Genomic DNA, 14,848 nt, shown 5'->3' on the forward strand with positions numbered 1-14,848 from the left:
GCCCTTACAGCCCTCCAGCTAAGACTGCCTGTGCCTGCCACTCCCTCTGCTTCCCATGCTGCTGTTTCCTTGCCCAGTTTGTCTCCACCACCACCACCATCACCACCCCCTGCCCACCAGGCCCTGCAGTCGGACAGTAGCTCTACTGTGAACTCCACAGGCACAAGTGCTCTTCAACCTGCCAGGGATCCAGCTGCCTGTACCAGGTCCTTCATTTTCCTGTGGACACTCATCTTTATCTTCTTCGGGACTACACATCTCCTGCTGGGACACCCCGTGGGCGACACTCTGCATAGCCTGCCGGAACTCTTTAACTGGGTTACAGCGGCCCCTTCGTTCTGCCGTCATTGAGTCCTCACACTAGGCTGCCCTCCTGTTCAAATGCCATCTTCATTCTGTGTGGCCCCTGACAGCTGCATCAGGCCATACTCCCCCACCCACACCGATGGCTTCCCCACTCTCCTTAGACCTTGAGACGTCCCCTGGGACAAGAAGCCTTTTTCACCTGAGTGGTGGCGGAACATACCTTTGGTCCCTAACTCAGGAAGCAGAGGCCAGCCTGGTTTACAGAGTCAGTTCCAACACAGCCGGGGCTATGCAGTGAACCCTGTCTCAACTCCTTTCCCCACAAAAAAAGTTTTCTTCATTGTGTTCGAACACTTTTCTTAGGGCTCCAAGTCTCTTTATCAAGCCACAATTTACTCCCAGCTCATCCCACCACACTTGACTCCAAATGCCAGGCAGCCAACCTCCATCAGTGAACTCAGTCTGCTCTAGGCCACAGCAGCTTCCCTACTCCAAAGCCGAGCGGGCAAGTACTTGTTATCCCAATTCATGTCTTTAGGACTAAATAGCTTGATAAGAGAAGACAGAGACAGTTGTGATGTAATCCCAGCACTCAAGAGGCAGAGGCAGGCAGATCTCTGAGTTCAAGGCCAGCCGGTCTACAGAGTTCCAAGGCAGCCAGAGCTACACAGAGAAATGCTGTCATGAAAAACTGAGAGAACACAAAAGTGGGGAATTTAGTTTTTGTTTTGTTTCTTTTGTATTTGGAGACAGGATTTCTCTGTTTAGTCCTGGCTGACCTGGAACTCAACTCTGTAGACCAAGCTGGCCTCATACTTACAGAGATCCTCCTGCCTCTGCCTCCCAAATGCCCAGCTCAAATTTTAGGGTTTCTTTTGTTTTGATTTTGGTTTTTTTCAAGACAGGGTTTCTATGTAACAACTCTTGCTGTCCTGTTAAATTTTAGGGGTTTCTGAGTTTTGTTCTGTTTTGGGTTTTTTTTTTGTTTTGTTTTGTTTTTTGAGACAGGATTACTCTGTGTAACAACCTCTGGTGGGCTGTCCTGGACTCACTTTGTAGACCAGGCTGGCCTTGAAGTCAGAGATCTGCCTGACTCTGCCTCCTGAGTGCTGGGATTAAAAGCGTGTGCCTGAATTTTAGTTTTCAATTGTATTTATCAGCAAATGTTTTCCAGACCGTTCAGGATTCAAAAAGTACTAAGTGTACAGTATAAAGTTTGTCCCTTGCCCTGTCTAAGGCTCCTCAGTCTCCAGCTGTTGTGAATGACACAGGTCCCTTCTTTGGTCTATTAGATGGCATTGGCCTCATAAGCAATTGGAGTAGAAATCTTTTGCCTTCAAGTTCACCAATTTCTGCAAGGAGTTAGGTCACTTTAAGCTTTTGGACACTGTCTTAGATTTAACTTTCTTCTTGGCATGACTCAGCAATCTCCTGAGGAGAAAGCTTCAGACTGGTCTGTGGACAGGCCTGTGGAGGAGTATCTTTCTTGCTAAATGATGCAGGAGGCCAAGCCCACTGTGGGAGGGACCATTTCCTGAGCACACAATCGCGGACAATCTGAGAAAGTTAGCTCAGTACCAACCTGTAGGAGCTGGCTAGCACGCAGTGTTTGACCCTAGTTTCTGTTTATGCCCAGGATGGAGAGTTTCCTGGTTAGAGGCAATGTTAATGGACTACAAAGCGGGCCTCCCTTCAAGTTCCTCCCTAATTTCTCAGTGACAGACTGTGAGTGACCTGAAAGTGTAAGCCAAGTAAGCTCCTTTTTCCTCTAAATTGCTCTCATTACAGTGACAGCAATGAAATTAGAACAGACACCAAAGCCAGTATTTCCTACCTAGGAAATAGGTTGTTTGTTATGAGATTTTTATTCTCTATCACAGATGGAAACAATCATACGTGCATTTTATTAGGTAGGTAACCTCCTTGCATTTATGTCTTATATTAGACAATGTACATTTGTACTAAATGGTAAAACACTAATCCTTCAAAGGTGATCCATATGTCTTTTTTTTCATGCTTTCACTACTGTCTTCCCCAAATTTTCTCCTTTCAACATTCCCATGAACGCTGCTGGCATCTTTTCAAATCCTTCAAGGACATATTCACGACACTGGATTTTACCCTGCATCAAAACAACAAATATTATGGGTTGGTTTCATTTTCCAGATGACATTCTCTTCTCATCCTAATGACAAACTTACCAGGTACACTAAGGAGAACTGTGACAGCCTGAGACGTGGGCCCATGGATAACGAGATACATGGACAGAGTGTGACATCATCACACATCACAGCATAATAACAGAAAAGAGGTGCCAGACAGACACGATGACGTAATTCCTAAGCACACTGCACAGACAAGTTTAACTATGCCGTGATCTCAGAAGAGATGAATGAAGAAACGCACACCCTCAACAGATTCTCGCCATATCTAGTAGCCAAATGATAGGAAACACTACACCGGAAGTAGGCTCCAAAGAGGTGCAGCCTGTTCAGGAAACGGACATAGCACGGAGCTCCACACCTGGTTCTTCTACGTGTTGCCAGTTACTTGGGAGCGTGGGAGAGAAGGGTTCATATCAGGGAAGATTTTTCATGAACTTGACATATTCAAGGATGTTTGGTTTTACTGAGACATAGTGTAGCTATTACAATCCAGGTTGGCCTAGAACTCTTGGTACTTTCATCTCCTTAGATTACAGGCATCTACCACTGAACCCAGATTTAGAGTTTTTGTTTTAAAGGGGTTTTATGTAGAAACCCAAGCTACCTGATAACTTTTTCACAATACATTCTGGTGATGGCTGAATACTCTTTATAGACTCATGGCCACACCACGTGTTTGAGGACACTCAAAAAGTATGAAAAATGGAATTTGAATCTTTGACTTGAAAGCCCTAGCTCATTCCTACCTCTAAAAGAATAGAGATCTGCATAAGATAGAAAGCTATCTTATGTAATGATTAAAAACACAGAGTGAACATTGTTGTGGACTGAACTGTGTCCTACTCAACACCCAAATTCCTTTGCTGAAGTCCTAAATTCCCCAGTACCTCGGAATCTAGGTATCTTCTAAGACAAGGCCTTTAAAGACATAATTAAAATATAATGGGATTGGGCTGGAGAGATGGCTCAGCGGTTAAGAGCACTGTCTGCTCTTCCAAAGGTCATGAGTTCAATTCCCAGCGACCACATGGTGGCTCACAACCATCTATAATGTAAACTGATTCCCTCTTCTGGTAGATGTAAATGCAGATAGAACACTCATACATAAAATAAATAAAAATCTTAAAATATATATATATATATATATATATATATATATATATATATATATATATATATAATGGGATCACATGAGTACATCGTAGTCAAACAGGACTAGGCCCTTTAGAGAGTAAAACAAACACAAATACAGCCAGAAAAGACCACAAGAAGATACAGGAGAAGCAGCCTTTGAAGAAGCAAGCGTGCTGGCACTCGGGTCTCAGATGAGTCGCCTTCAGAACTTCAAGAAAATAAATTTCTGTTGTTTAAGCCACTCATCCAGTGGATGGTAGCCCTAGAAAATTAATGCAAATACTAGTGGAGATTTTAATAATAGAGAAAATTAAGGTATAAAATGAGGGTATATGGAAGATTCCTGTAGTGTCTTCCCAATTTTTTTGTCAATCTGCAACTGTGATAAAATAAAAAGTGTACTTTTTAAAGAAGCTAGAACTTGTGGGATACAGCTGGGATACAGAGTTAATAAAATGTAACTAATAATAATAATAAAAGAAGCTAGGACTCTCAGTAAGGGAAAATGTTTGCTTAGCATTTGTAAAGCCTTTGGACTCATTCCCAGTTTTGGGCTGGGGAGTAGGCAGCTAGGGCAGGGAACCATGAGGAGGATTAGAGAGAAATACGACAGCTCAATTTCATTTAACAAGGAGACTAAGCAGAGAGGAAACGAGATGGACCACTCTAACAAGCACTCTGCATAGCCAAGTGATGCCAAGAATCCACCTTAGACTTCCCAGCGAGAGACTAGCCTGGGATACAGAGTTTCACACTGGCTTTATTACTATCTTTAGCCCCAACCCCCAAGCAAGAAATTTAGAGAAGTTTGTTTTGTTTTAAGAGGAGAAAAAAATGTTTGTACTTGAAAACATTGAGCCAACAGGCAAGGAGAGACAATGCAGCAAAAAAGTGAGGAATTGAAAGATTGGGGGTTGTGAGTTGTAGAAGCCTGTGGGAACTGGTGGGCGGCTAGAGTGCCTGGGTCCCCTTACCTCTGAGACCCAATTCATCAAGTCCATCAGAGCCTTCTGGCGGACATCGCCTTGCCAGCGAGTAACAAGGAACCCCTCCATGCGGAGCTGCTGATAGATAACGAACTCTGGGGGTGGGCCTGGAAAAGGAGAGCGAGTTGTAGGACACAGCCCAGGGACATGTCCAACGTGGAAAACAAGTAAATCACTGTCTGGTTCTCTAAGCACACCCGCACACTCCCGTTCTGTTTCCTCCACTCCCTTCCGATCCACAAGGCTGCTGTCTACCACTGTTAACTGTGTGGTGGGGAGAGTAATGTTCCCAAAGACATCCACTGCCCCAAACCCGGAGCTCGTGAGTATATTACATTCTGTGAATAAAAGAGAACAGTGAGGGAAAAGGCTGCACCGGTTGCTGGCAGCCAGCATCTGAGAGCATGGTGCATGACAGAGGCTCCCACTCCCCAAGAGTCAGCTGAAGATGCTAATGGAAGAGTCGAAGAGCCGAAACGACACGTCCATGGCATCTTGAGTTACTGGTGTCACTCAAAACTCAAGTCCACTCACTACTTTTAAGAAATTACCATTCATAGTAAGGAACCAACAGAAACTGGCACACGATGAGTGACAGACGTAAATGCCCCAGAATGAATGCATGAAGTCACGAGGAAGTCCACACTCAGGCCACTTCTTCAGCACGGGGCTTCTTCCAAGGTCAGAGCAACCTTATTTCCTTTGGAGTTAAAGGTTCAGCCTGGCTAGGAAGATGTCTAAGTAAAGTGCTTGCCATGAGGCATGAGGACACGAGTTCAGATCCCCAGCACCCATGTAAAAGCCAAGTACGGTGATTTGAATCTATAACTCCAGACAGAAGGGTTCCTTGAACTCATTGTCCAGCTATCTAGATGAATTGATGGGTTCCAGCTTCAGAGAGAGACAATTAAAAAAAAGATGGAGAGCAATCGGGAGGATCCCCTAGGTTGACCTCTGACCTCCATACATACCCATACCTGACACACATCACACAATACACAGACACACAAAGGTTGAAACTTCCATTTCCTCATCTTAGAAGAGGTTGAAATACTTTTACTGAGCTATCCATCCTGACAGGAATGTTGATTTCATTTTTGAGTGCAACAAAGCAAATGTGGCTACAAATTGGTAGAAATAATGATTTGTCTGAAAGCTCTATTGAAACTGAAATGTGCTAGAATTTCTGAGCCTCAGAAGCAAGGCAGCCTGGCATCTGATTGAAATAAATAAGGTCAGCTGCCATCTCTAAGATCTGTCTGAATAACTAAAATTCCAAAGATTAATTGCTAAAATAACTAGATAAAATTACTATGCCCAGAAATATTAAGTTGTACTTATTTGGAATATGGTTAAGAAAACGTACCCCAGAGTTCTCTTTGGCAGGCACATGGATCCCCATGATCCCACCTCAGCATCAACTACAAAAGAAGATGGGTGAGGGGCTGGTCCCTATGGATGAGCTTGCCAAGTAAACGTGCAATTTCCTCCCTGGAGAAGGTCGCGCTTTGATTTTCCATAACTCAAGAGGAAATCTGTATTTCAGCCCTTCCTCAGCCCTGTCTGCTCAAGCACCCATCTCCAGGCAGTTCTGTGATTAATCTATGCTACGAGATTTTATTCACACTAGTCAAGGCCAGAACACAAGTAACTAGTTGTTCTGTGGTCATCCAAATCCTGATATAAACACAAAGATTCCTTTTTCTTCGCTTTTCTCCTTGGTGACCTCAAATAAGCCTGTCATCCTGAGAAAAGAGCAAGGGCCTATGTGAGGAGTCAGTGCATAGGTTTTGTTTTATGTCAGTCATTCATCCTGTCAGAGGCTCACACAAGATCCCTCCGAGACCAGAAGCAAGGAGTGCAGGACTCTCGGGTCATACTGCTTTTGGACTTCCAGCAGTGTAAAGGAGAAGGAGGGAGTGATTTCAGGACAGGAGAGTGAAGAAGAGAGAGATGAAGAGTGCAAGAGAAATAAAAGGACAATCAAGGAGTGTGTGGAGCAGGAGGGCGGGAGCAGCCGTGCCTCTTTCTCATTTAGAGAAAACTGTCAGATGTCTTGATGCTCGAGGAAGCACGGTCCCCATCTGTGAAGACACAACAGCCAGCCCGTCCCTTCCTGTATCTGTGACTCTTCCGTCTGTCCGGCCCTCCTACATGTGCAGGAGCACAATACCTTGAGGACGTGGACCAGTGCGGTTGTACTGAGAGATAGCCCCACAGATGGCAATTCTTCCTAATGTCTTCATCTGGGCTATAACAGTATTTGAAAACTCTCCACCCACCTAAGCAGAAAACCAGAAACAAAAACAAAGCACTTTAAATGCTTTTAAGAATCCATCTAGAAGAAGCAACAAATTTGATTGAGTCGGTACAACAGTTGTAATGATTACAGCTAAAATACATCAGAAATGGGCATTTCCAGGAGGATCAGAACTTTAAGGTTGTTCTCAGTTATACAGTGAGCCTGAGGCCAGCCTGGATTACATGAGATAGTTTGTAAAAAAAAAAAAAAAAAAAAGGGGGACATTTTCATTTGACCTCAGGAACATACGTTATAAAGCATAAAGTTAATATGTTAAATATTCGAATCTTGTGCATAGCCCAGTAGTCTCATTGCCCTATAATCTAAAGATATGTAAAAATACACAAAAGGAATTTGAGGAACAAAGCTATGGGACTCACACTTCAAATTTCAAAATATAACGCAAAACTCAATTCAGGCAACATGAAAATAGAAACACAGGTCAGTGCAACCAAACCGGGGCCATTACATTTACCATCAGTTGGTTTTCCACATGAATGAATGCCAAGACAAGGTCATGGGTGGAAAGGCCTTAACAGCTACTGCAGAACTGCAAATCTACCGAGAAAATATCAAAAGTGGCTCTCTTCCACTTCACACACAGTGTGTATGTAATGCAGATAAGATCAGAACTAACACCTTAAACTCTTAGTAGAAGCAAAGAAGGAAGTATCAGTGGCCTGAGAAGGCAACTTCTTAGACAGCACAGCACATGCCCAGCCAGCCACAGAGCTAATTGAAACCCTGTGTTTCTGAGGATACTATCCAGAGAATAAAGCTGGCTCGTGGAGCTGGAGAAAACTCCTGGAAACCACGTTCAGTCAGTATTCATTCTCACAGGATTCCATGTTTGTGAACTGTATTACTTGCTAAGATTCATTTGTGCCTTCAAAGTGGGACCCAGGTTACTTGCAGACATAGGTGTTCCCAGCAGAGACTGAAAAGGCGAGGTGATGCTCTGCCTTCCTGTAATACAGTGGCGACCTAAGGATGGGGACGGTGGAGCCCTGTCTCTGAGCAGCATTGTGAGTGCTGGGATTATAGACATAGTTACCACGTCTGGCTTTGCAGTTTAAATGAATCCCATGGTCTGTGCATTATATCTTAACAGATCTTTCTCCCCCTAGAGAGTATACTTTTTTCCTGCATTCTAGCTGAAATTTTAGAAACATGTTCCTTTACATAAAACATCATTGGCAAGTCAGATAAATTCAGTTTGTACTTACATTATCAAAATAGCAATCATAACCATCAGGAGAGGCTGCTCTCAAAGCTTCTTCCAATGACTCTACTGTCTTGTAGTTAAAGGCAACATCAAATCCAATCTTCTTAAGATAGGCAACCTTTTCATCAGACCCTGCTGCTCCAACAACTTTGCAGCCCTAGATGGGGAAAAAATGCAGACCATTATCAGACAGGAGCACAGCCCCATTCTGCTGTCCCAGTCCTACACAATCAGGTGCTCAAGATCACACCTTGTTGTAATCACTTTCCACATTATGACAAACCACCTGAGAAAACAAGTTGAAGAAGGAAAGATACATTTTGGCTCACAGTTTCAGACGCTCTATTTTGTAGTTACTTGGCGCCATATTTCTGGACTCAATATTATGTTTATCGCAGCAGAAGGGCATGGCTTTAAGAAAGCCACTCAACCATGGCAGCAAGGAGAAAGAGAAAAGACAAATACAGATACGAAGAATTGAGAACAACCTTCAAAGACACAATTCCAGTGACCTGATTCCTCCAGCTAAGCTCTTGCTTTCTAGCTTGTCCCATCTACCAACAATGCCATCAAACCATGAATCTGGTTTGATTAATCCACTGATGAGGTCAGACACCCCACCTTAACCCAATCACTTCACATAAGTCCCACTTTTGAAATGAGACCAAGCTTTCAACACATGGGAACAAACTTCCTAACCAAACCACAGAATACTCCATACACAAGGAAATCCATAGTAACTCAACAGATCCTAAGGGTGAAACTGGTCCCTAAACCAGTCTAGAGCCCAGCTACAGCTGGCCTGACCATTTAGCAGATTCCATGCATGTCTATTTTGTTCGCAGTTCATTTCAACCTGCTGCTCTAATAACCTAGTCATTTGACTTCCTGAGTTTTTCACTCTGGAGCACCCTGCTTCCTCCAATGACATGTATCCTATCCCAGTGCAGTGGTCTTTGTTGTTGCTGTGCGTTAGTTTTAGGTGTGTGTGTGTGTGTGTGTGTGTGTGTGTGTGTGTGTGTCCATGTCCAGATGCTCAGGAAGGCCAGAAGAGAGCATCAGATCCTCTAGAACTGGATATACAGGTAGTTGTGAGCCACAATGTAGGTGCTGAGAACTGAACTTGGAGGAGCAAATGTTCTAAACTCTGAGCCGTCTCCAGCACGGTGAGTGCTTCTTTGGAACATCGTTTGCACACCCCAACTATTTTTAAAATGTTATATTTATTATTAATCATGACGTGTGAGCATGGGCGTGTGCGTACAACAACACGCAGACGGAACCAGGACACACTCTGTGGAGGTGGTCCTCCCATCTTCCTGCGCCTCTACAGCCGTTCCAGAGGACACACTCTGTGGAGGTGGTCCTCCCATCTTTCTGCGCCTCTGCAGCAGTTCTGGAGGACACACTCTATGGAGGTGGCCCTCCCATCTTCCTGCGCCTTTACAGCAGTTCCGGAGGACACACTCTGTGGAGGTGGCCCTCCTATCTTCCTGCGCCTTTACAGCAGTTCCAGAGACTGAACTCAGCCCACCAGGTCGGTACAACCTCTTTGCCCACAGAGTCATCTCTCCACTCCCAATCTTTTCTATAAAATATTTGCAATTTAAATATTGGAAATATTTCTAATTCATTGTATAAATCTAGCCTATGCTGAATTGAGAAGAAACAAAACAAAACCTTCAAATCAGGCTCACATGTAAAGACAGAGGCAAAATTCTCTCTCAGTGTTATCAAATCAGGGACTGGGGTGTAGCACAGTGGTAGGTGCTGAGTTGCATTACCAGCCTTACCCCAAACGATACTACGTCAATTCCAAAGGTATAAACTGTTCTTGGAATGCTAGAATGGCACTGGAAAACAAACGCAACTGGTTGGCTGGAAAGCTAGCATGACAAAAGCTGAAACAGTATTTATAAAATTTAGCTTCTTTTCGCAGGTATGCATTTACATACCTAAATATTTTCTAAAACCTCATTTGTGTTCAAGCTCCTCTTAGTAATAAGGACCAGCTCTTGGCTATTAGATGTAGCCCAACATTCAACTCTACTCTGCTTACGTTCTCCTATAAGAACATGTCCTAAGTCCTACCCAGAAGCCTTTGGCAAAGCTAAGTCACCTGAGAACATCTCCACAATGAGAAATGAAATCCTGACCAGGTCTGAGCTGCCGGCTCTCCTGTACCCCCACCATCTGACTGCATGCCTTCAGCAGAGACCTGCCCACATCAGAACCTACACTCTGCATACACTTCTATTCAGGAGCCAGTTCCCAAACAATGGCCCATCACCTGACGCTGATTGCTCATCTCTTCCTGGTGCCGCAGCCTTTGCCATGAAGCCATGTGAGTGAGGACTCCTGGTCTGGCTGACCTGAAGTCCCATCATGAAGGAAGGCAATTAAGCTGAGCAAAAGAATTCTTAGTAAAAATACTACTGATAATAATAATAATAATAATAATAATAATAATAATAATAATAATAATAGAAAACTAGTGCTAAGTCTCAGTAGTCTCGGTGGGTGCATTCCTGACTCGGTATATGCAGTGTTGTCAATCAACCCTCATCTTTACTATCGTCTTTTCTTCCTTCTCCCTTTTCTCAACCTCTGACTTCTAAACAAGTCGCAGCCAGTTGATTGTTGGCCCTTCAGTCCCAGAAAGCCCTCTGCAGTCACTGCTGTGCTCTCACTGCACACTGGGGGGGGCCTGCAGGTGTGAAACGCAAGGAAGACACTTACCTTGAGTTTAGCTATCTGTCCCACGACAGAGCCCACTGCTCCTGCTGCTGCGTTGACCATGACCGTGTCGCCATTCTTCATGCCACAGATGTCAAGCAGGCCAAAGTAGGCAGTGAGGCTAAGGAAAGACCATAAGGATGTAAACAGCTCTCACTCTCTCTTTCTCCTCTCCTCCTCCTTTGCCATGTAGCACAATCTTTTAACTTGCAATCTTCCTACCATTTCACAAGTGCTAAGAAAACATATGTTACATACCAAGACAATTTCACACACACACACAAAAACACACACACACATACACACATGCTAGCCTTCAACTCATTATCTCCCTGCCCTAACTTCTGAGTAGCTGAAATTATAGAAGAGCTTGGATTTCAATGTCTCTTGTGTGTTACAAAATGATTTCCCATGTTGGCAACACTAGAAGATGGTGGGGCCTTTAACAAGTGGGGCATCTCTGACCTAACTTTGCCCCTCTTTCACTCAGCCTCAAGAATAATTTTAGATTACCTTTAACTGACTAGTAAAAACTGCATAAATAGATATATAAAAATATGTATGTATAGTACAGAAAATGCTTTACATATACATATATAGGAGAATAGCTAACTTGAGCTAATTCACACAGTAATCATTTCTGTGGTCAGAACACTTCAAATCTATCTTTCAGTAATTTTCACCCTAACTTATCGTTCCAAACTATGCTCACCCGCTCATCAGCTTACCCTGCTGTACCATAGATCTCTTAAACTTACATCTTCTTTCTAAGTAAATTTTGTATCTTTGGACCAACATATCTCTGAGCCCCCGTCATTATACCCTTAGCTTCTATGGCATCCACTTCCGCTACAGTTTACACTCATGTTATAGTTTGGAGATAAGCTGATCTCCCCTCCTACCTGAGATTCATGTATTGAAGGCTTGGCTTCCAAAGCAGTACTATTAAGAGATGTGGTATTGGGAAATTATTAAATCAAGAGGGCTCTGATGTGATCAACGCATTAATTCCATGATGGATTCATAAGATGATAGCATGAGGAGGTGGGAACTAGTTGGAGGAAGTAGATCCCTGTGGGGAATGCCCTAGAAAGACGCATCTCATCCGTGGTTCCTTACTGTATTTCTCTTCCTCTTGGATGACATAAGATAGGAAACTCTGCCCCATCATTCCCCAGGCACCATGATCACCCAGGTGTCATCACAACAGTGCTAACGAACTGAAGCCTCTGAAACCATGACCCAGAAGAAACCCTTCCTCCATTAAAATTGCTGTTCTCAGGTCTTTCTCACAGAAATAAGCTCACATAAGATGAAAATGAGAACAAATGGTATTTGCCTTTCTCTAGGTTCACCTACGTTATCATAACTTCCAAAATTTCCTTCTTTTAAAGGCTACACAGTATCCTTTTTTATATAACATATTTTCTTCATCCACTAAGACTTTCCTTCCTTTCTTATTTCTACCATTTTTCTCTAATCGGTCTTTTTGTCCTACATCTCTTTTTGCTGATTAAGTTATAATGTTAGACATTCTGACAAACAAGACACACCCATGACACTTACCCTGTCATGCCAACTGTCCCCAAAGCCAGAGACAGTGGTAACTTGTCTGGCCACCCCTCAGGCAGCTTTCTCAGTCCATTCCCATCCGAAATGGAATGTGATGCCCAGCCTAACAAAGCCAATACAATGGTTCCTTCCGGGAAGGCCGAGTTCTTACTTTCCACAACTCTGAAAGATAAACGTACAATAAAAAATATCTTTTCCCTTTCCTGGGAGTCAGGAGTCTGTGTGAGGAATGTTCACAAGAAGGCACCAAGGTAAACAGCCCATGACTGATACCCTGGGGAATCTCCCCTTAGCCATGTGGAAGCCATCAGAGAGGAACATTCTCAACTGGTCCCGCATTCATCCCTGTCCCTGCCCACATCCCTTCTTTTTAGCAAGTGTCATCTATCCTGTACCTCCAGGGGCCTACTCCTCCATCCTCTGCAAACACAAGTATCTGTTCATTTGATTAGCAAGAAACATAAAACTTTACAGAGAGAAAGCCTGCTGATGGGTAAGACAGTCTGCCAGGTGGGGAAAGACAACCAGCTCTGAAGGAGAAAGATGACTGTAACATAAAAACTGACTGATAATTTTTAATTAAAGATATAAAAGAAAATATCAATATTTTTTCATCATTTTGAAAAATTTCTTCAGCAAATGAGATGAAGCCCAAAAGCCACAATTACAAATGTCCATCATTTTAAGCTATGATTGAATACTAGAGAAAGGCAAAGACCTGAGTATCTGTCATCGTAACACCCCTGGTACAGAAGCAGTCTTTGCAAACCAATAAAGCAGAAGAGAAATCCTACAGTAAAAGTGAAGTGGACTCAAACATAACTCATAAGAAAAAGCTGACAGTTAACTCACAAGAAGACTAACATCACTAATAGCAAAGGCAAAGCAAACTGAACTAAACCAAGGGTCACCCATTCATCTCAGATCACTGTGGAGGGCGGGTAGCAAAACTAACTCCATCTTGAATTAAAAGTTTAGTGAAACCTGCTGCAGTGGCGTGAACTTTCATTATCTTTTGTTTTTGTTATTCTGTAGACCAGGATATATTGCTGACATAGTTACTACGGAAACAAAACTGTTGCTTGAGCACTGGTGCAAGGAACCTGGATTTCGCATGACCTCCTCGTGATGAGGAAGTTGGCTTTGCTGTGTATGTGCTTTTGCTGTATAAAGAAAGCCAGGACAGAACAGACTGGCTTCGGTCCTTACTGAAGTCCTCTAAGCTCTGTCTCACTTTGTCTTTTCTCTTTAATCCTCACCCCCTCTCTCGCAGCACTTTGACGGAGCCGGCTCGGTCAGATTACCAAGACTGATGGCCAACGAGGAGCACAAGGATCAGGCAAACAGGTCTATTGATACTGCTTAAGGGAGCAGACACCCATGACATCTTTTGGAAGAATAATTTATCAACATCTTTTCAAAATAAAGATATGTACCTTGGGGCAGTGAGGCAGCACGGCGGTTAAGCGCTCTCTCTACAAGCTGGGACTCTGGTTTAGTCCCGGATCTCACAGGGGAACTGACCCCTGAAAGCTGCCCTCTGACCTCCAACTGTGCTCCGTGGTACATGAACGCCTGCACCCCACCACCACACACACTAATAATTATAAACAAGTAGCTTAAAATTAAAAACACACATAGAACCTTTGTGTAGAATTTATATTTTGGGAAATATAATGTAAAGCATTTGTGTCTATGTGGCCAAATAACACAGAGAGAGAGAGAGAGAGAGAGAGAGAGAGAGAGAGAGAGAGACAGAGATAGAGACAGAGACAGAGAGATGTAAGCTTCATTAAGAGTCACCAGAAGCAGAAAACTTTGAAAATAGCTGTTATCAGTAATAGGTTCAGTTAAATGGAAGAATGTAATAGATGATATATTTACACGCTGACAGCAAACAGTGTATGATTTACTAAGAAAAGCCGATTTGCTGGCAGGTATATAAAAAAAAGCCATCAACGCCCATACTTAACATATTTTGAAATAATACACTAACAACTGACTCAGAGGGGAATCTTTCCATTTCCAAATTTCAATTTATTTGAATTTTTACAATAATCATGAACTAAATATGCAGGACATTATTTATGTCACTATAAGTAAGGATGGCAGAGAGAGGCTCAAATGACAGCTCTACATCCCATGGATAGTTTATGTCGTCAACTTGCCTGGTTGAGAGCCACCTAGGAGTTGAGTTGGTGCACACCACCAGATCCGTCCTGAGGGGATTCACTAATGTGGGAACTGCCTTAGATGTAGGCAGCATAGGCTGAGGGCTCAGATGGAATAAAAGAGCGGAGATGAAAACCAGATGCCACAGTGTTCTCTTTCTCTCTCCATTCATCCATCTACCTATCTACCTGTCAGTCTGTCTGTCTATCTATCTATCTATCTATCTATCTATCTATCTATCTATCTATCT

The 14,848-nt window shown here is 43.2% G+C and overlaps 1 protein-coding gene across 1 annotated transcript in view; it reads right to left on the minus strand.

The window, feature by feature from the left end:
- Window positions 1-2,127: 2,127 nt before the first annotated feature.
- The window catches only part of Ptgr1 (prostaglandin reductase 1), a 19,817-nt gene continuing 7,096 nt past the window's right edge, over window positions 2,128-14,848 (minus strand). Inside the window, exons 5-10 of the mRNA XM_055611595.1 lie at window positions 12,421-12,588; window positions 10,858-10,975; window positions 8,120-8,275; window positions 6,765-6,873; window positions 4,580-4,698; window positions 2,128-2,428 (exon numbers count right to left, since the gene is read on the minus strand). Coding sequence (XP_055467570.1) covers window positions 2,318-2,428; window positions 4,580-4,698; window positions 6,765-6,873; window positions 8,120-8,275; window positions 10,858-10,975; window positions 12,421-12,588 — 781 coding nt within the window. The 3' untranslated portion in view covers window positions 2,128-2,317. The remainder of the gene's footprint in view (window positions 2,429-4,579; window positions 4,699-6,764; window positions 6,874-8,119; window positions 8,276-10,857; window positions 10,976-12,420; window positions 12,589-14,848) is intronic.

This window comes from Psammomys obesus, unplaced genomic scaffold (assembly GCF_907164565.1).
Source record: "Psammomys obesus unplaced genomic scaffold, mPsaObe1.curated_primary_1811, whole genome shotgun sequence".
Taxonomy (NCBI): domain Eukaryota; kingdom Metazoa; phylum Chordata; class Mammalia; order Rodentia; family Muridae; genus Psammomys; species Psammomys obesus.